We start from the raw sequence: 21928 nt of genomic DNA, 5'->3' as shown, positions 1-21928 counted from the left end.
GCTAGACTTAAGGCCCCAACACATCTCTACCAAGAGTTAAAGGAAATTTTTAAAATGGATATAACTAGGATTTATCAATTATTTACTAAAGAACTGGGATATCCAGTAATGCCATATCAACGGTTGCAAGTCCTTAAGAACATTAAATTGGTATGCAGGATTTGAGATTAAAATTGATTCATCAAAAAATTGTATTTTAAGTGTATTAGACTCCCCAAAGAATGTATTTGAAAAGATGGAAATCGGATTTGCTTTGTTGGAGGTGTAAAAGTATTTGAGGGTTCATCGGCCCATATGATCTGGTCATGTGAATTATTAGTATCTTTTTAGAATTTCAACGTACATAGATGTATTTGATGTTAAGAAGTTAAAGCTTTTGATAAATTATAGTTATATCAGGCATGGGAGAATTAAGGAATAGGCTGAGGAAATGCATGTTGCAAACAGTCTGAGAAAACTGGAACTACTATTAGCCAAGAAATTCACACAGTCATTTAGCTGTTTATAATTTTCTATTGTTTCTTGAAATGATTTTCTATTCTTTCCTGGACTTTCCCCCAAGGAGTCCATATACTAAGGCCATCACAATATATGTGTGCATTTGTGATTGTATTTTTGTATGTAGGTTGTAAAGGGCATTGTTTTAGTACATGGTTTTGCACTATGTGTTTCACATAATGTATAACATCCATTTAATAGTGCATTTTATTTTACGTTATGTTTAAAACTTGCAACTTGCTTTTTGCCTTTTAAAGAGCACAGCATCCCCCCACCCCATTTTCCTTTGCCTTGAGGCAGCCGGCCATTAGATGCCTGACTGTCTTTGAATAAACAAGCTGTAAATTAGCTTGGTACCAGGTAGAAAAAGTTGCCAAGAGAGAGACCCTGAATTTCAAAGAGGAACAAAGAAGAGATAAGGTCCGACATGGGGTGTTTCCTTGGTAACCAGAAGAAAAAAGTTAAACTTAGATTTACCTCTTTAGGACCTACCTTTACCCCTCCCCTAGACCATCCCAAAAATCCTTTGTATGGGCATGAGAGGATGCACTATCTGATTTGAATTTTTTTTAGACCTGTACCTTTCTATAAAGCCTCTGATGTTTGCTTTGCAAGGTGTGGTTTCTTTCAGCATTTCTTGCCACGATGTTGATTGGGCCACTCAGATACATATTGATCAGTAAATATCTGTTAAATTGTTACAGAAGTCTCGTCTCAAGTTTTTGTTTGGCTCTCTGAAACTTGGGTAGCATAGAGTGCCTTACAGTTGTATAATCAACATATGTTGGCTGTAATTTTGATTCTTCATTACCTTTATAGTGTTTTAAATAAAAAACAAGTGCACAGGCTGATCATCGGCAGTACAGATACCCCTCTGGTTAGATGCCTGAATGTAAAGTTTCTGATGGAGTTCCTGGGGTAGGGAGGGAAGAGAAAACGCTGGAATGTTAGGGCAGTAGTGTCAGGATTTTGTTTCTCATGGGAAAGGATTCATCCCGTTATCTTTACAACAATAACAAATAATATTTTGACTACAGAGATCATGTGAAAAACACCTGTTATTGTGTGTTGTGTATTGTGCTATTTACTGCCACCTATTGGCGTGTGTATGCTAGTTACCCAGTGGGGGTGGCATAGAGCTATAATACAAGGAGAGGAACATGTGCAGTCTCTCTGAGTAGTTGTTAGTTGTTTTAGTGTTAGCCACTATGTAGGGTTTATGGGCTATGTAGTTATAACAAAGTACCAAGTAGTGTACCTCTTCTCTAAGAGTTTGTAGCTAGAGATTTTGTTAAGCTTGTGTTGCTAATAAGTCTTGGATGCTACATTAAATGAGAAGATGTGTTTTTCTTTATATTTTGTATGATATTTGCATTTTATGGAATTTTGCATTTTTATCAATAAACACCAGTTAGTATATATTTTCTGACTGGATTTCTTTGGGAAACAAGAAATGGACATTGCATTGTGTTTGCTGTCATGGCTAATATTTTCCTGGAGTTTTTGCTGCGCTCTGCACAAACAGAAGTGTTTGTGATTATCACTCTGCCTGACAAGTAGGCCATGCCTGAAGCTGCTGAGAAAGAGAGTGGAGAGTGCAGAAGATATGCACCAGTAACCCCATTTGGATTTTATTTAATCCAAAACCTAAAATTTAATCCAAAACCCTACAAAAATTGATCTAATTGCTCTAATTTGTTACCATTTATATGAAATGTGCAATGTTCACTCCATTTTTCCTGTCAAATATGGTCCTTGTTCCTCAATACAGTAATTTTTAGTTCCTTATTCCTCATTGCATTGTCCAGTCTAATATTGGTGGCAAATCAGTAGGTTCTCATCCAACAATGTGGCATCAGCATACAGATAGGCACACATTCATGGCTCCAAGCAATTTACCTCTAATGTTACCCCAAAAATTCTTTATGCTGAATTCTCAAGACGTGGGTGGAGATGCCCTGGAGGGTCACAAGTAACTGAAGCAGCAGGAGGGATGTCTTGTTTCATATGCTTAACAAAACACAATCAGGCTTGAACAAAGTAGGTGTCATGGAATTTTTGCCAAAGACAGGAGCACAATGCTGAGAAGAACCATGTTTATTGCAATGATAATTGGGTGCCTGCTTTCAAGAAAGAGGGACCCTGAACAATAGAAAAGCATAGAATTTCTACACTTTTGAGGTTGAGAGGCAGGAAATCTGAGGGTATCTGATTCGAAGATAGGTTTGGATAGGTGTTAAATGGGGGAGAAATGATTTTTCTATTGTGAGATAAGAACCATGGCAAACCCTTAAGCAGACAGGTGATGGCCCTATCCTCCTTAACCTAGGATAAAAGGGCTATTTTTGGCAGCAGAACATGGTCACTCTTGGGTCATGCAATAGCTTGGGGCTGATCCTGTTTTGCATGAGCAAAGAATGGCAGAAGGAAGTGGAGGAAAGAGATTGCAGGAGAGGAAAGGGGGACGGGGCAGAAAGAGAGGAAAGGGGGAGGGGGAGACTTTCCAGCTTTATTATTTTTCCCTCACAGTGGGAGCACTATCAAAGCCCACTATGAGTTTTCCTCATTTTGCCACACAGTTGGGCAGTTGCATCTCAAAGTTTGAGAATCCTGTGATAATATAGTTTATTAGAAATATGTGATAATATTAAATCATTAAATTCATGTTGCACAAATTGACCAAGTAGGCTTCCATTGTTTCCCTTTCTTTATACTTGGGAAATGTGTGCTTTTGTACGGGGATGCTGGGTGCAAGTGAACCCTGTAGTGATGCAGTGTCCTTCTCTATCTGTACCTCAAATGCTATTCTGTCTCTTCCATGGCCAACCTCAGAAGTAGTGCTTTTCAGGTCCCCCTAATTCCAGCTTTCACAGATCAATTTATGTACTCTGCATCTCACTTCCCAGCCTCCCAGGTGATTGCTGCTGAACCTTGTTGACACTTTTCATTGGGAATCAATGTTTGACTTCTATGTCCTCCTCTGGAGGATTGGCATTTTCTGTAAGGATAGCATACACTTTTGTTTACGTATCAAGATAGAGATAAAGAGGGTAAAATGAACAAAAAACTGGCTGTGATCCTATTTCCCCCTTTCATCTTACTTGAGAATAAGAGAAGAAAAGAGAACTCTAATGATGGATTTTACAGTGATGTATATTTAATTCAATTGTCCCAGGCAAGAAAAAGACATCTGTACTCTTCTTCATTCAGGCCTTTTGTGTCCAAACTGTATTCTCCACAGCACTGTGCTCTGTCCCGTGGCCGCTGCTGCCATGTAATGGCTCCCTTGCAAGCACACACATGGATGGGAACATGACTCCACAAGGAGTAATTTGATTCTCTACCTACAACCTCCCCCCCTTTTTCGTATACTGCCATGTTTTTTTCTTGAGAGAAAATCCCTCTTTCCCCTTTTTCTCAGGAGAAAGAAAATGGAAAACTTCAACTTTTTCTTTTCTGGAGCCAGGATATCTGACAGATTAATTCCCTATCAGAATGAGAGAAGTGGTTCAAGGACAAAATGCAATATTAGGCATATTAAGAAACTGTAGAGGTTGAAAGAAAATGGAAAAGAAAAATGAGTATTGATTAACTAATTTGAAGATATTTATCTCAGCCAACTGCATTCTAGACCAAGGAAACACACTTAAGGGCAGGAGAAACTGTACACAGGATAACAAAGCCCATTGGAGACAGACCATTTTCCAAAAAAACAATTAAAATTTGAATTAATGTCTAACTTCCATTAGTTCTTAGGTTCTCTTATGTTTATGGTATATCTATATGTACGGGTAATCAACTTACGAGCATTTGTTTAGCGACCATTTGAAATTATGAAGGTGATGAAAAAATGGACTTACAACCTGTGGCTGAAGTTACAGCCATTGCAGCACCCCCCCCCCCCCGTCATAGGATCAAAATTTGGGCACTTGACAGCCTGCCCACACTTAGGACCGCAGGGGCACTGCAACTCCCACCACCCACCTATCCCCCTCCCCAATTTATACCCTTTTGACTGCCCTGCACAGTGGCACTTGGTGGCAGCAGTACCAGGGCTAGGGCTGAAGTAGAGGCCTGGGGCCTTCAGTCTCAGCCAGCTGCCACTGCCCCCAGGCCTCTACTTCAGTCCTAGCACTGCCACTGCCACTGAGCAATGCCGCCTCAAGCCCCACACTGTGGCCAGCCACCCCAGCACCATTGCGCAAAGCTCCAGTTGCCCCTGCCACCCTGCACTCCACAGAGTCTACTGCGCCCAGCTGACTTTCACCGTTTTCTTCCCGCTGCTGATGAGGTGCACTTGGCCTGACCCTACTGTATGTGAGGCAGCTGCATACTTCTTTCCAGGCCTTCTTCCCAAGTCACTCACGCCATTCTCCAAGCCACTCCTGCCATTCCTTCTCCAAATAGGGCTCCCATTCTTGCAATCCTTCGGAAACCTTCTGGTCTTCCCCAGGTCTTGTGAGAACAGGGGTGCTATTTGAAGAAGGAATAGAGTGCATGATTTGGATAATGAGGTCTTCCAAAGCACTGCGAGAACGGCTCGGAGAATGGCTGACCTGCTGGCCACACCATCCCTTCTTCCCAAGGCCACTAATGAATGAACCAGGAAAGAGCAGCTCTGTTCCTGCGAGAGAGAAGGTGTAACAAAGGCAGGATCTGAGGGGAATCTTCCTGGCCAATATTCTCATGAGATTGTCATACATTCATTTTTTCTAAGTACTTTCACAGAACATATGAAAGATGTTTCATGGTTATCAAGAGAGTAATAACAAACAGTAGAATAAGTCTTCAACAATTGCCTCTATCTTGTATATTTATTTACCGCTAGCCACTGAAATATTTTAGACTTTAGGGACTGGCTTTTAAAAAATATATACATTCCATATTTTGATCTCAAGCTTTTAAAAAGTCTTAAAATTTATTTCTGTAATAGGCTTTTATATGCAGTGAATTTTTCTACATTAGAATTAAAATGTTAGGCTCTACATTAATTGTAAACTGCAACCCTGTAGAACCTTCGTATTATTTTACTGCATATTAGTGTATTTGTATTATCTTTAAATGCAATTAATGTATTTTTATTGCTGATTGTATGTGAAAATAAGATGCCTTTAAAAAAAGGTATTTCTTGTAAGTTCTAATAAAACATTACACTTTTCTTGCTCCTGACTGGTTTTTCAGAGCTTGATTTTCCACAGCACTAATGGTGTCTGCTTACTAACTAGATTGACTGGTTTAGATTTCACTGACTGATTGTATCTACATCTCTTGGGATTTCTCCCCCCCTCGCCCCGCCCCGCAAATCACAGTCTTCCAGATGGGCCTATCAATTCTGACCTTTTGCTATCCATAACTGGTCACTGAAGGCTTTCACATAACTCTTTTTAGTAAGATAAACAACTAACCACATGAAATAATACCTGCCAATGTATTGGTCATGTTTTGGCACATTTAACCAGTAGGTCACAAACACAAGCATAACCTAGTTTTACCCTAAGCATGTTGATCTTTGCAACCCAAGAACATTGACCCAGAGAATACCTCACAAACCAGCATACCTGTACTGGTTTTCAAAGGATCTGCAAACTGAATATGAGTCAGCAGTGTTACATGGCAATAAAAAAGAATGCCTCAATAGCTGTGTATTTTTCAAAGCAGAGGAAGCAACCGGGAAGGCAAATCCAAAAGTGGGGAGATGAAAGTCAAAGGTACTGTTTCAAACAATTTTGTAGTTTTGATTCAACCACTTTTGAGACAAACTATACAGAGAATAAAAATGTACCTGGTAATTAGGAGCTCACAGTTTCTTTCAAAAACTTTTGTGAAAGGATATAAGAAAGGAGAATAATCATCCTCCTAAACAGCAACCAGATAAATATTTAAAAAATGAGCAGCCATCACCACTTTGCTTGAAGGAAAGAAGGTACTGAGAAAGCTTTGTAAAGTACATTGAAATTGATCCCTCTCAAGGGAGATTCAAGATTTAGCCAAGCTCTAAAATAGCTACAGTTTTCCCTTAATATTTGCTTTTGATACATTTAACACATTTTATTTTTGACTCTAGCACACTGAGATATTAATAGAAGAGAATATTAACAGAAAAGAAGCACACTGAAATATTATTTCTACTTAAATAAAAACACTATTTTAAAATATTAAAATGCATTTGTTTGTCCTCCCTTTTATTTACTTGAAAAATAGCATGACTTATTTAAAATGTACCACATGCTTGTTTTGAAAACTAGTAATATCATAGCTAAAAATGTTAAAAGCATTATAGTTCCAACATATATGAACTAAAAACAGCTGCCAGTTAATAGCAATGTTTATATTAAAGTATAAAGTAGTTCAAGAGGTAACTCCAGAAATTGAGTCATATTAGTAGTAAATATCTAATAAACAGAAGCGTATCTAGAAACAGTTTTGTCTAACTTCGCAATATACAAGCAGTGGTTCCAGTTCTCATAGCTTCATTTGCTATCATTTTTTGAGCATTCTCTCTGGACATAAGACCATGCTGAAGCATCTTAAATTGTTGTTGTCGACTTTCTTCCAATTTCTTCCAGCGATCCTCTCCTTGATCTTTCTGTGAAAGCAAAATATAGAGCATCCTAGTATTAATTCAAATGTGTTCAATTAAATAATTATTGCAACATGGTCTACATCGGGCTACCCTTGAAGACCATCCAGAAACTGCAACTGGTCCAGAATACAGCGGCACACGCAGCTTGGAGTGCCCCATAGTTCACTTGAGTGCTACATTCCCAGTTGCTTTCTGGGTACAATTCAAGGTGCCAGGGGACCTGGAGCATGTCTACCCTATCTAACCAATATAGGGCTTTAAAGATGGTAACAGTCACATGATACAAACACTGTCATGCAACAGCTCAGGGCATGTGACTGTACAATAAGATGGAGTGAATGGTAGAAGGATTTCCCTCAACACCCCTGAGAAGCTTGTCAATACATCCCTAAGATCCCAAACCTAGGTCAATTGATAATGGCCTGACTACAAGGCCTCGCTGAAATTTGGAAAAGCTTGGGAAGATGCAGGAAAACATTCCCTTCATGTGGCCCTTCATTGTGCTACCTAAATTTCCCTCTGATGGTTTTATTGCATTAAATTGAAGTGGCCTCCCTTCTTTCTTCATTTGGCAACTGGTATTTCAGTTGCTTCCTAGATAGTTGAGTGGGATGAACAGCTTGAATCTTTCAACCCCCATACTGCCTTTTGGGTGGATTTCTGCTAGAAAAGCAATTTGTTCCCATTGCTTTATCACTGTCCTTTCAGGGAAGCCAATTTCAACAAATTTAAGCAAGTACAAATTTAAGCAGGCAGGATTCCATGGATTGAGCTCCTCAGGTCAAAGGGAGCATAGAAGGGTTAGGAAATTAAAATATATATATATATATACTGAAAGTGCAATCACACACCATTTGCTAACAGTGCCATCCTCCACTTGACCTTTAAATGCCCTAGATTGTCCAGTTTGGAAATTCTGTGTCAAAAGAAGGAAATGTCACTTCCAAACTGAAACAACTGCTCTAGGCTGCCTCAGCAGTAAGCTGAGAGTGAGATGAACATGACACGGACATACCCCACAAAAATAATTAGTAAATCATGCCATGAGGCTCTTCATGAAGATGAAGAGCTTGCAGATATGATTTTGGACCCCCTTTTTGTGAAGCTCCGCATAAAGATTGATATGGTGACAAGGACTAGAGTAGGTAAATGTTGCTCTTGTCTTCAAATAACAGGAAAAAAGCTGTTTGAAGACAGTAAGCTTAAAAAGGCAAAATTCTGGAACAGATTATTAATTTGGTAAGCATTTAAAAATGAAAGCACTGCTTTTCAGAAAGCAATGCTGTTTGGTATTGTTAGTGTACCTCATTACATGTTTAGCAGAGTACTTCTATCCTTGATCAGCAGGTGAGAACCAATAGCAATGGGAAGGTGCTTGTTGTGATTGCTATATTCCCCAGTAGCAGGCAACTGTTGGCAATTTAAATTCATAATAAATTCCCTCCTCCAAACAGTAAGTCTTCAGTATGGGACTAAATATTTGGTGAGTCTAGAAGACTGAAGCCAGGCATAAGCCATACCATGTAAATCTAATATCCTGCTTCACAAACTACATCACCTTGGCTGGAACATGTGCATCACTTGCCTCTTGCTTTCTGAAGGAGGACAAAGAAAGTAGTGATACCCTACTAAGCAGTTGGAATTAATGTGTACCTGCCCCCCACCCCAAATCTGGACGTTAGCCTTTGGTGAGCATTGAGAGAATAAAATTAGGAAATGGTAGAATTATAGTAAATTTGCAAAGTGATTAAACTAGAACAAAAGGACAAAAATGCTTTTAAGGAACTCTAAAGTATAATTTCGACACATATTTAAGGATTTGATTAACATCTGAAATAGCCCAGTTTTATATAAATTTTAAACTTTTTTAAAATTTAATTTTATGTCATATGGTTGTCATGAATACTATGCAAGTATGAGTCTTGTATATAAGGTAGGAATGGAAATTTATGTTCTACTATTATATATCAAATATACTGAACGTATTAAATGTATGTGTGTGTGTGTATGTATGTACAATTTTTTAAAGTGTAAAGTGAAAATATACAATTATTCAAATTTCCACACATGCTTCAAAGACCCAGGAAATTAAGAGATAAGGACAGTCTGATTGTTTTATAAAACACAAAATGAAGCATTATTTTCCTTACTTTCTCTGACTTCCAAGATCGCTTTGATTTTTCATTAAACTTTATATATGTAGTTTTTAAATATTCAGTTTGCAATTTACGTTCAGTAGACTTTTCCATAATTTTTTTCTGTAGATCTAAAACTTGTTCTTCTTTCAAAATGGCTTCACGAAGTGGAATCTTAGTTTTCTTTTCCTCCTGTCTAAAAAAAAAATGGTGTAATAAATAACACTTTGTAATTGTGTGAGCCAGCATCAATTACTTAATTACAATTTAATACGAAAGACATATATTCAAGCATGGTTCCACTCTAAACAAAAGGATTTATGAAACATACAGTCAGCTAGATTGTGCCCTTATATATTCATAAATAAAAATAAAAGGAATTAAAGTTGTAGACCCATAGACCCTGGCAGAGCATCCCAAGCTGTATACCTTTGATCAAATTTCCTCAGAAAGTATACCAGAAATGTCTTAATGACCCCCAAGGCCTATTAGAAATATCATATATGTCTTTTGAATCAGTTGTAAAGGCAAGAAACTATTTCTCAGTTTTCCTCTCACCATAAAAAAATAGCCAGCAATAAATAGGAAGGGGAACACTTAGGCTGAGATGACTTTTCAGGTGACATAACTTCCAACCTGGGCACTACCAATCCACAAACTCTCTATCTGTTAAGATTCAGATTCTTCTGCAACATAAAGATGAAGGACAACTAAACCGTTCATAGGCCAGAGAACAGTTCACTGCAAGGGAAAACTACAGCACTTGGCGTTTTGTAGTTTAGTTTGTAGTTTAACATAAATGGTAAAGATACAAATATACAAAGTTCTATATGGCATGGAAAATGTAGGAAGCTTTTTCCTTTTCTCGTGGTATTAGAACTGGAGTCATCCACTGAAATCAGATTGCATTCATAATTCATAATTAAACTAGGAATTTGTTGCCATCAAATGATGAGACAGATATTATTTAAATTATTTTTAAAGGGGTATAGGGTTAGTGAAGGTTATATTACTACCACCTGAATTAGAGGCATTAAATATGAGGTCATGGTGAATAATACTGGAAGAAAAATTTGTCCTTTTTACAAAACCTTCACGCATGTGACATAAAATGCTAGACCAGATAGGCTATTGGCCTGATTCAGCAAAGCTCTTTTATGACCTTATATACATTTTATACAGCTAACATATATATAGTAATGAAACCAAAATTACTGCTGAATTTAAAATTAGTTTTTAAAAGGCACTATTGCAGATTTTATTTTAGTGGCACCTACGCAATATAGCACTGGATTATCTTAATCTTGAGGGAAAAAAACAATTAGAATCAAAAGAAAACTCTAATAGAATATCATTATTTGCACATTACAAAAATCAAAATAGCAATGTAATCAGTATTTTGATATTGCATTCTTCTAAAAGCAATGCAGTGTTTTAAAGATGATCCAGAAGTAATACTCATGCCAACACATTCAACTAAGAACTTGAAAAGTTATCTGCATTATAGGATTGTCAGATGTCGCAAAGAAAATTAAACCAAGTACATAATTTTCACACAATAAACAACAAAAATTGACCAATGGTAAATAGCCAAAGCCTTAAATTAGACTTCATCCCATTTATTTAGTGTAGACTAAAACAATCTAGAGCCAGTTTGGTGTAGTAGTTAAGGCACCAGGCTAGAAACTGGGTAACCATGTTAGAACACACGGTTCTGCCTTAGGCAGGTAGCCAGCTGGGTGACCTCAGGCCAGTCACTCTCTCTTAGCCCTAGGAAGAAGAAGGCAAGGGCAAACCACTTTTGAAATCTTGCCAAGAAAACTGCAGGGATTTGTTCAGGCAGTCGACAGAAGTCAACACTGGCTCAAAGGCATCAAAAAACAAACAAAAAGCCCCCCCAAACAAACAAACAAAAAACACCTAAATGAAACAAATTGGAAAATGCATCTCAAATCAATAATTAAATGTGAACTAAGTCTGTGTAAAAGGGATGACAGTTCAGCATCCATTTCCAGAAAAGAACTCAGAAAACTGAGTTTTAAGAACTTTGGAGTGCAAACGGAGAATGGCACAGCCCAAAATTTGGAGATCATAACCAAAACTAAATTTTTAATTCTTAAAAACTTCAACCTTAAAAGTGTAACACTGTGGTATTTGGGGTACAACCTTTCAAGCATTAAAATACTGAGATTTGCAAATTGCTTTCCACCACATATTAAGATAATAATGTTCCTGATTATTGAAATACCATGGGCTAAATACATTTTTCTTGTTTAGACAGCATTGTTCACTATTAGGATTTCTGATGATAGAATTCATAAAATGCTGATGTCAATTTTCTCAATTTCACTGTAAACTGAAATACAGAACTATATAATAAAATAAAGATACCTTTTGCACCCACTTTTATGTATGACAGGCCAAGAATGTTAAGAGGCTAACAGCATTGGTAACATTCACATGAAGCAATACAGGATCTAAAACACAGCTCTGCATAACTCTGTTCCTAGATTTGTAAACTAACTTCTCAGCCGGGGATCTAGAATCTGATAAGTACAGGTTGAAATCCCCACTCAGTATTAAATTAACTCTGTAGAGTCATTATTTTGAGCTTAATTTCCCACACAGGTTTATGGCAGAAATAAAATTAGAATAAAAAATTATATGTGTTGCCTTAAACTCAACAGAGCTGTAAATATAATAACTGTAATGTTATGTGAATTCTTAGAAAGGTATCATTTCATCTACACCCCCCATTTTTTCCAATGTTTAATAGGAAGGACTGAACAAGTTGCTGCTTTTAGGTAAAAAAGTGACATATATGTAATAGCTCCTAATTTGGGGAATTGGGACAAATTCCTCAATAGCTGGGTTAAACAGGAAATCTTGAATATAGTTTTATCCCATGGGATAGAGCTCACTATCAAGTAACAGATTAAAACACTAACTGGGGGAGAAAATTCAGGGCTTCCAAATCCTAGGACATCATAGTGAAACAGCATCAGTCCAAAATATTGAAAACATCAAAAGACAGACATACTGTATATTTGTGAGCCACCTTAGATAGGCAGAACATTACTTTTGTCAATCTGAAATTCTGGGCAAACTAAACAAATTCAAATCATGAGGGATGAGAGACATGAATGAGATAATTTATGAGGAACTAGCTAAATATAACTAGAGCATGATATCCTTAAGGGATCACTGTTTTGCAAACTAATCTGCTCTAAAGCCCCTCTGACATCACAATCATTCTGTGGTGTCAATGAAAAATCATCCATCCCTGTGTGTTGTCCAATTGTTGGCGATGATGAAGCCTTACCATGTACACACAAATTTTCCCATGGAATCTCAATCTCTGCACTTTGATTATATGGAATTCCTCACATATACAGCTCCCTACAAGGCATCTGTAGCACACTCTGATTATTATCACACTAGGACTTATGGAGTGGAAGGGCTTCTCAGTGCCAATCATGTGATGAGTTCTGTGCTTGCTTTCATTACTTGACTAGAATTCCATCCTGTTCCCCAAAGGAGCAAGAGTAATTGAGGAATAGATAAAAATAATGTCAATCTCAGACCATGTATCAGTCTCTCTGAAGGCAGCCCTAATACATTCAGCCATGCTACATACCTTGTGGCAATACTCAAAGTAGATGGTAGCAAAAAGGGGCAAAATATACTTCAAGAAGAAAATCATTCCTATTTCATGAGTGTGAATCTCTACCATAATATTGTCCTTAAAATATAACAAACATCATAATCAAAGGCTACAACATCGAAGAATCAGCCACTCAAAAAATTGTGATCATACAGGATTTCAGATGCTGGCTATTGTGAAGCACAGAACATTGGTGAAAATCCATTCTTATACAGTAGCACACACAACTACACCAGTTGGGCAACATTTGGCCTTGGCTATGAGATCATTAAAGAAATAAATTTAGTTGTGCACACTTTTATGGCATTGTTTAAACAGTGGATTCTGGATAAATGTTACAGTATTTCAAACTAACTTTAATGCAGCTGCTCTGCCAAACTGTTCTCTGAACATACAGATTTGTTCCAGTTTGTCCAAAAGAAGTTGTTCCTTAGCATGTTTTTCATGGATTATCAGATCCCTCTTCTCTTCTTCTGCTTTTTGCTGAGCTTCTTTCAGCAAAGCTAAACGTTCTTGAAGTTCCACAAATGACATCTCACCAAGTACACCATGGTTAGCAGTCTATGGGAAAAAAAAGCAGAAGTGCTATATTTCTGTTGTATCTTAATTTACATTACAGTCCACATGTAGACCAAAAAATGCAATCCCAAGAGTTTGGGATTGCCCCCATCTCATTCCTTTCCACTATTACCATCTTTCCTGGTCTTCTTGCTGGGGATGAGTCTTGAACTTTTGTTGCAACAAATACAAGATGTAAACCTCAAATTTGAAACATTCAAATTCACATTCTGAATATAAACGTCCAATTTTGTTCTGAACCTTCATTCTTTAAATTGCTTAATCCATTTTCTTTCAAAATTTGATCATTGTAACAGCCACTTTATTATTCATGTAAACTTGATGCAATGCCTCATTTTAGTTATAATACTGGAATGTATTTTACATTTTCCTTCCTCCCAAATGGTGCTTAAGATGGTGGGGAGGGGACTTATTTACAGGGCTATTTATCTCTGAGCTTTCTAAGCATAGGATACCCAAGATGTTGAATAGCAGCAAAACAACCTGTCAAAATATAGGATAACTATCCATAATCACAATACTATAAGGGCCAAAGCATATAACCTAGGATATTAACATAATAATAAAGAAGTCTTTCTTGGGGGTTTGTTTCAAAATCTAATCTCACTTGGAATAATATGTGTTCAGGAGTATAACTGATGCTCATGACTACTTCCTAATACTTCATAGGTTAGGGGACTTTAAACCAGAGGAGCACATCCTAAAGCCCTCAGCCCCTCCAAAGCCACAGGTATACCTTGTAATTTTTATTGTGAAAATAGTGGGAAATTATGAAAGACAGGTTCATTACAGACCAATCATTAACTATATAATTTTCATTAATTTTTCATTTAAACATGAATTATATTAAATCGAGTTCTTTACATGGCCTTTCTATTACCTTTTCGAATGTGGCCCCAGCATGCCAAAGGCCAAGTATGATCTATGAGAAAGGGAGAAAAAATTCCCAAACTACTGCATGTATGATTTGATCATAAAAGCCTTTATCTGTTTTCAATCATTGGCTGTTAGTATTAATGGCCATAACCTACCTCCTGAATGATACATAGCTGCTGAGAAATACTAGTGGAAGAGTGAATTTTATCAGGAATATCTATTTGAAAAGTTTAAATAGATACATCAGTTTTGGGAATACCATCATCTTAATTGCTGTATGACTTTAAAAAGCCAAGATAACTCTTGTTCCATCTTTTCATGTCTTTTCTTATCTTCTTCCAAAAAGGGTCACAATTACTATTTAAGCTTATTTAAATTCTTCCTAGGTATAAAGGTTGTATGTTAATTCCTAGGTATAAAGGTTGTATGTTCAAAGAGAATTCCTAAAAAAAATGGATATTAATTTTTCCTTATGTGGCAGGGTATGAATTTTAGAAATTGACTGTTATCATGAGGTAATAAATTACATATTACTAAAAATTCCAGAATTAATAGAGGTGAATATGTGTAGCTCAGGGTTGAACTGTTCAAACCCTGTTTTAACTGGGAAACTGTCAGCATTTTAGACCAAGTTTCCCAGTTTCCCAGTTAAAACTATGGTCCAGAATACCAAATGGTCAGCATTTTAGACCAAGCTAAATCCAAATATGCAAAAGAATTCTTGGAATACCTTGGAAGGTATTCAGACAAGGCAGCAATTAACCGACACAGAGATAAACAGCATCAACATACTATTCCAAAGAGACAAAAGACCAGAAAATTGCCTCACCAGCAATCAATCACCAGCAATCATCACCCAGATAAGCAAAGGTTACCACCAGGCACACAATCAAGCAGCAAACATATGCTAATCAAAGAACTACCAGAGGAGCAAAACAACCCCCCCACCCCCGCCAGCACTGGCAAGGCAGGCCACAGCACATAAATAGAGAGCAAACTCCATCCCATTTTAGCACGGAAGATGTTACCTAGCCGGGTAATGAAACGTTTGCAAGAAAAGAACCAAGCTCAGAGAACCCCAAGGACTCCACAATTCTGGAATTAAAATTACCTACCTGCATAAGTAATTAGTTTTCTTGCTGTAATCATCCACAGAATAAAAAGCATTTAAAGGTGAAGCTAGTGATGAAATTGCTGAACTTACTGTTTTTATAGAATTCCCTGTTTTTATTAGACTTTGTCTTTTGATATGTCCATTCAAATGTTTCTCCTCTTTTATTTTCTTATACCATAAATACCTATTAAGTCTATTAGCTTGGCCAGCTTTTTGGGGGGGGGATTTTATCCATTTGGTTATCCATAACAGACAGCCTGCATGGTAATATAATTTGAGATTTGAGAAAGCAAGTCAACCTCTGTCTTTTGAATCCTGCGAAATTTTGAATTTTACTCTTGGTTTTTTCCTACTCCATATAAATCAATTGACTGTTCTTTGCCAAACTTGCAGGATTTTATCTGGGGTTAAAATTGGCACCATTTGAAATATAAAATTTATCTTAGTTGGTATATGATTCCAGATTGATGTCAGCCCTATAAGGTAGACCAGACTAAGAAAAAGACACTGTGCAGACCTAAAGCTACTTTTATTAAAACAGCTATAGTACAAGAATCTTGCAAGTCTGGATGTACTTTCCTTCCTCCCTCTTTTATCTTCATGTGAATTAAGAGGGATCTTGTCTGAGGCATTTTCATACACCATTTTCTTGGCCTGGGCTCAAGTCTCATTTATCTGATTGTTGCCTTGGTAGCGGATCTTCCCTCTGTCCTTCAAGTTCATCCTCTGTCAGGATCCTCACAATCAATCGTCAATGGGATCCAACTAATAGAGTTATTACAGCTGTTAACCTAGTTAGAATGTTTGCTTATTCCGGCCATATACTAGAAGTGTTATTTTATTAGAATTGTTAGTTTATACAAGCTGCTTGCTCGTTCCTGCCATAAAACAAGGAGGGGAGAGGGTTAGGTAGACAGTGGAGACAGATAGCATGTTATCAGGTTTTACAAGGTCAGGCAGGCATGAGACAAAGAAGAGATCTGAAGAAAGGCGCAAAAATGACTGAGACTTGAAAGCAGAGAGGGAGGTTAAAAGGAAGCATGGGGTCTTCAGTTTCAGCAATCTTGACTCTGACATCCTCTTTACTCATTACACAGGCCCTATGCCATGTAGGACTTTATAGGTAACATCTAGTACCTTGAATTGCACATGGAAGCAAACTGGCAACCAATGCAGCTCATAAAGAAGGGGCGTAACATTGGCATACCAAGGCATGCTCACCACTGCTCATGTCACTGCATTCTGGAGCAGTTAAAGCTTCTAGGTGGTCTTCAAGGGCAGCTCCATGTAGAGCACATTGAAGTAGTCAAACTGTGAAGTGACCAGGGCACAAGTGACTATCTGAAAAGCCTCCCACTTTAGAAAGGGGAGCAACTGGTACACCCAATGAAGCTGTGCAAAGGCCTTCTGGAATGCAGTTCCTTAGACATTCAGCTAATATTCTAGTAAACATTTACTGAATGTAGTTAACATTCAGTAAAGAAATTGATCAACAGTCCTTGCTTAATGACCCTAATTGGGACCGGAATTTCACAGTCTTTAGGTGAAACATCAAGTGACTGCACTGCTTAGTGAAGACACTTTCAGTAGTCTCAGTTGTAGTCATTAGGCCAAGGCTGCGCCATCATTAGGTGAGGACCCCACACTTCTCCTGCCCTGCTGCACTCGTCTCCCCTTCAACCCTCCCCATCTGCCTATCTCCTACCCTTCTCTGCTGTTTTGGCTGCCCTGCACTCTGCCACCCCTGCCACCCTGCACTCCACCCTACACCCCCACCGCCCTGCACTCTGCCACCCCTGCCACGCTGCACCCGTCACCCTGCACTCTGCCACCCCTGCTGTCCTGCACTCCACCACCCCTGCTGCCCCCGTTGCCCAGCACTCCTGCTGCCCTTGCTACTCTGCGGTGCTGTGCTCCACTGCCCCTGCTGCCCCAACTGTCTTCTTTGTCCTGCTGCTGGAAAGGCTGCACACAGCTTCAGGAAGAAGGCCTCACATGGCCAGCAGCTGCCTCACAAAGGGCCAGGCCAGCCGCACCTCATCAACAATGGGAGGAAGAAGACAGTGAAGGTCAGCTATGGGTGGCAGGGGTGGTGCAGCACAGGGGAGTGGGGTGCAGGGTGGAGCAGAGTACAAGGTGGTAGGGGCAGAAAAGGTAGTGGAGCACAGGGTGGCGGGGGGTCAACAGTGAAGTGTAGGGCAGCTGGGACAGCAGGGTTTTGTGCTATGGTGCTGGGGTGGCTGGCTGCGGTATGGGGCTCAAGGTGGCATTTCTCAGTGGCAACGGCAGTGCTGGGGCTGAAGTCGAGACCTGGGAATAGTGGCAATTGGCTGAGACTGCTGAAGGCCCCAGGCCTTTACTTCAGCCCCAGCCCTGGCGCTGCTGCCACCAAGTATCACTGTGCAAGGTGGCCAAAAGGGCATAGATGGGAAGAGATAGGTGGGTGTGGGGAGTTGCAGTGTCCCTGCAGTCGTAAGTGCTGCTGGGCTGGGCTGGGCTGGCTGAGGCTCCTGGGGTGCAGCAGCTTCCAGGGATGACTATGGCTTTGTGCCACACTGCAGCACTCCCCCCAATTTGTGTGTGGCTGTGCCGGGCCTCCTCCACCTCCCTTCAGCACCCCCGTGCATTTTACCTGGGACCTGCTCCACTTAACGACTCATGATTCTTGGTTAACAATGGCAACTGGGAGTGCCGGGATTGCAGTCGCTAAGCAATGCGGTCATGTGACATCTCCCTTTACGACTCCATTGCTTAGCAACAGCAATTCCAGTCCCAATGGTGGTTAAGTAAGGACTACCTGTAGGTTTCAAGTGAGGGGTTGTGCAAAGGGTTAGTAAAGATATACGTATAGGCCTGCAGGCCACAATTGTATAACTTATTTACTTGTTTGTTCAGCTGATTGTTTAATTTCAGCTGAAATTACACAAATAGGGAAGTTCCCTCCAGAATAGGGAAGTTCCCTCCAGAAATTCCTGACTTGTTTCTCTGACAGTTTTCACCTTCAGAGATACTGGAGAAAGGCAGAAGAATATCAGTTATCCTTAATTTGTTACTAACTAATAGGGAAGTCACAGGTGAGAAACAATGAGAGAAAATTACTTTGTAATGCTGCAGTTATTGATGTTAATAGAAACTGAAGCTAGGATTTTCTCATGGGAAGGTTTCATCTCATTATCTGCAAAACAGTTGGTTATGGCCAAGCAAAGCATGTGACTTAGTTTAGGGTTTTAGTTTGCACGTATACTGCTATTTATTGCCACCTATTGGCGTGTGTATGTTAGTTACCCAGTGGGGGGGTACATACTGGCGATATAAGGGGAGGATTACATGCCCAGCCTCTCAGTAGAGTTTTAGCCACCATGTAGTCAGTTTTTATGGGTTATGTAGTTGTAACTAATAACCAAGTAGTGTACCTCTTCTCTGAGAGTTTTTGGCTAGAGACTTTGTTAAGCTTGTGTAGCAGATAAGTCTTGGATGCTAAAATACATGAGAAGACGTGTTTTTTTCCTATATTTTGTATGAAACTTGTATTTTATGGGGTTTTGTATTTTTTATCAATAAACACCAGTTAGTATATATTTTCTGGCTGGATTTCTTTGGGGAACAAAATATGGACATTGCATTTTGTAAATTTCTCATGCTGATGTGTATTTTTCCTGGGCAACTTTCCTGGAAGTATTGCTGCACTCTGCACAACAAGTTTCAAACATATATATTGGACTTCAAGAAAATGGGCATCACTACCCATGCTCTTGAATGAAGGGCAGGATATAAATCTAATGGGTAATAAATAAAATAAGTAAATACATTTGAATAAATTCATAGAATGGCAAATAGGTTCTCATGACAGGTGAAGCTAATAGAAAAGGAAGTCAAGGTGGGTGGGGAGACTTTAAAAAAGGGGAGGATACTAAAAGCACAATTGCAGACTGTAATAAGAAAAATATAATCAAAGAAAACCAATGTAGCTGTACAAAAACTTTTGTGAAGATCTGAAAACAGAAAATAATGCATATAATATATGGAAAGACAATGTATAATCACTCTGCTGGTACCAAGCATGACAAGAACACCAAGTGTACCATCTAATTTCTTTGACAACTGAAATACAAACAAAAATAACCAAGGTAAGCAGCAGCAACCCACAGATTACCTTTGATTTTCAATGCAAAGGCCTTCCCATTTTTGATGGAAAAAATTATGTGGTAAAATGTGTTACTTCTTTGGTGCCTAGTATTTGGAACAGGCCTTTGAGGGCCAAAGGAGGTAGCATGTGGCCCATGGGTCTTGGGTTGCCCAACCTCATGGTTTAGTATTATGAATGAACACAATTATAAATAAATAATAAATAAATAAATACATACATACATACATACATACATACATACAAAAGAATAAGTACTTATTTTATTCATAAAATAAACTAAGGTTTATGGCACTGAACTTTATGGACCACTACCTTAATTTCTTTTCCTGAGAACTCTGAAGCTTAATTATCAGGAATAAAAGTTTGAGAAAGGAGGGCTGCCAGAAAATATCCAAGACACTGCAGATAATTTCATGTGCCTCTCATAAAAAAATTATATTCAACCACAATCCACACACAAAAGAATAATGGATAGGCCATGTTCTAGTAATGAAAACTATTTGTAAAAATTATAATCACATCCAACATTATAACAATGGTCTCCAAACCCCTGGAAAAATTTCCGGAGGAAGAATTTTAGAAGTTGTAATTTATAGTTGGATATTTGGAGCAAGATAGGATTCATAAGTTATAACAAACAATATATCATTTTTTTCTATTTCACTGTTGGCTCATCCATAATATTTTATTATGAACTTACCTTGGTTAAATCAATAAATCTATTTTTCAGGAACGGTAGATATTCTATAGCTCTTATTTGCTGAATCAGTTCATTTTTTTTTTTAAATTTCTCTTCTTCATCTTTTAAAGCCTGAAGTAGTGCGTCCTGGCTTTTTTTAGATACTTCTTGAACTAGAAAAGCAGAAAAGGATATAAACTATATTAATATAATGCCAAAGGCAAGTAAATGTAGAAATAATAGACAAATAGAATGATTTTTACCATAAATGAGAATTGGAGGTCTCAGTAAGCAGACGATATTTTTTTCAAAGAGCTCTTGCTACTCTGCAATTTGAATCAGTGGTCAGTGACAACGTCATCAATACAGACCCAAAAATTCAGATCTGTATTCCATTCCATCCCTGCAGATGGCATCTATAGATACCATAAAGGTAGATGATTCTTTAATTGATTAGGAGCATTTAGGGATTCCACAAATTTAAAACTCTACCAGGGAGAAGAGGGAATCCATTTTGTGTAGAATGAAATCTATCCAGAAATCTCTAAGTTCTGGAGTATTCAAGGGATGTTTTCATGGAAATTTTCAGAGGCCTGTAGACTGGTGATGGTAAAGCTATTAAGTGCAATGGGAATCTCTGAAACCAATGAATTTTCTCATCACATTTTGTCTTCTCAGATAGAAGATAGCTGGATGTCACAGAATAGCAGCCAATGGCGGGGAAGGGGGGAGATGAGTAGATTTATCTGTGGATACTCTTTAAAAAATCTATAGATTTTCTCCATTTTTCAATATGAGTCATGGAATTGTAATTTATAATATTTTTACAGGAGGCATATGAGTATAATTTGTGAGTTTAGAACATATCCAAGGAAGAAGAAAAGAATGGGGAAAGAATGAAAGAAAGGGGGGTATTTAAATGCTTTTTGTATAATGCTTTTCTTACTTTTTTCTTAAACTTTTTCTTTCATTACAATATCAAATTACAAAAAAATATTTCCAAAATATTGATTGCAATGTTATCAGTTACTAGTGAGCTTATATTATGCTGTAAGCATCTATATCTAGACCCAGTTTGGTGTAGTGGCTACAAAGCAGGAGATTGTGAGTTCTAATCCTGTGTTAGGCATATGAAGCTGGCTGACTGACCTTGGGCCTCTCAGCCCTAGGAAGAAGGAACTGGCAAGCTACTTCTGAAAAATGCTGCCAAGAAAACTGCAGGGATGGTCACCAGGAGTCAAATAACTTATAGGCACAACTTTTAAGTGTGTATGTGGCATACCATTATACTTTTTGTGTAGAATGAAATCTATCCAGAAATCTCTGGAGTATTCAAAGATGCTTTAATGGAAACTTTCAGAGGCCTGTAGACTGGTGATGGTAAAGCTTTTAAATGCAATGGGAATCTCTGAACCAATGAGTTTTCCCAAATGTTAAGGCATGTCAGAACTTAGAAGGAATTTTGCCTGCTAGGCTTAGGATGTTTAGACCTTCAGCTCCTACAGTACTGACCTCAGCTCCATTGAAGGACTGTGAGTGTTTCAGCTCAAAATACTGGAAAAGAACAATTGCTTGACCCTGTCCTGAAGGTTTCAGAACCAGACAGGCATTTACATTTAAGAAAAAAAAAATGGTAATCAGACAAGGCTAGTG

At 38.3% G+C, this 21928-nt stretch overlaps 1 protein-coding gene across 13 annotated transcripts in view; it reads right to left on the bottom strand.

The window, feature by feature from the left end:
- Positions 1-5779: 5779 nt before the first annotated feature.
- CFAP99 (cilia and flagella associated protein 99) overlaps positions 5780-21928 on the bottom strand; it is an 82580-nt gene continuing 66431 nt past the window's right edge. For 3 of the 13 annotated variants that reach the window (XM_088139358.1, XM_088139361.1, XM_088139355.1), the window contains 4 exons: positions 20297-20448; positions 13236-13441; positions 9232-9412; positions 5784-7084 (listed from right to left, as the gene is read on the bottom strand). In XM_088139358.1, the coding sequence (XP_087995484.1) occupies positions 6926-7084; positions 9232-9412; positions 13236-13441; positions 20297-20448 (698 nt within the window). In that variant the 3' untranslated portion in view covers positions 5784-6925. Of the gene's footprint in view, positions 7085-9231; positions 9413-13235; positions 13442-20296; positions 20449-21928 lie in introns of those variants that run through there. The other 10 variants (XM_088139356.1, XM_088139353.1, XM_088139362.1 and 7 more) reach the window with 8 other exon arrangements.

This window comes from Python bivittatus, unplaced genomic scaffold (genome assembly GCF_059951505.1).
Source record: "Python bivittatus isolate LINGU-HERP-01145 unplaced genomic scaffold, Pbiv_v1 ctg000210_np1212, whole genome shotgun sequence".
In the NCBI taxonomy this organism is placed as follows: domain Eukaryota; kingdom Metazoa; phylum Chordata; class Lepidosauria; order Squamata; family Pythonidae; genus Python; species Python bivittatus.
The sequence above is the reverse complement of the archived record's forward strand: the minus strand, read 5'-3'. Positions and strand labels throughout refer to the sequence as shown.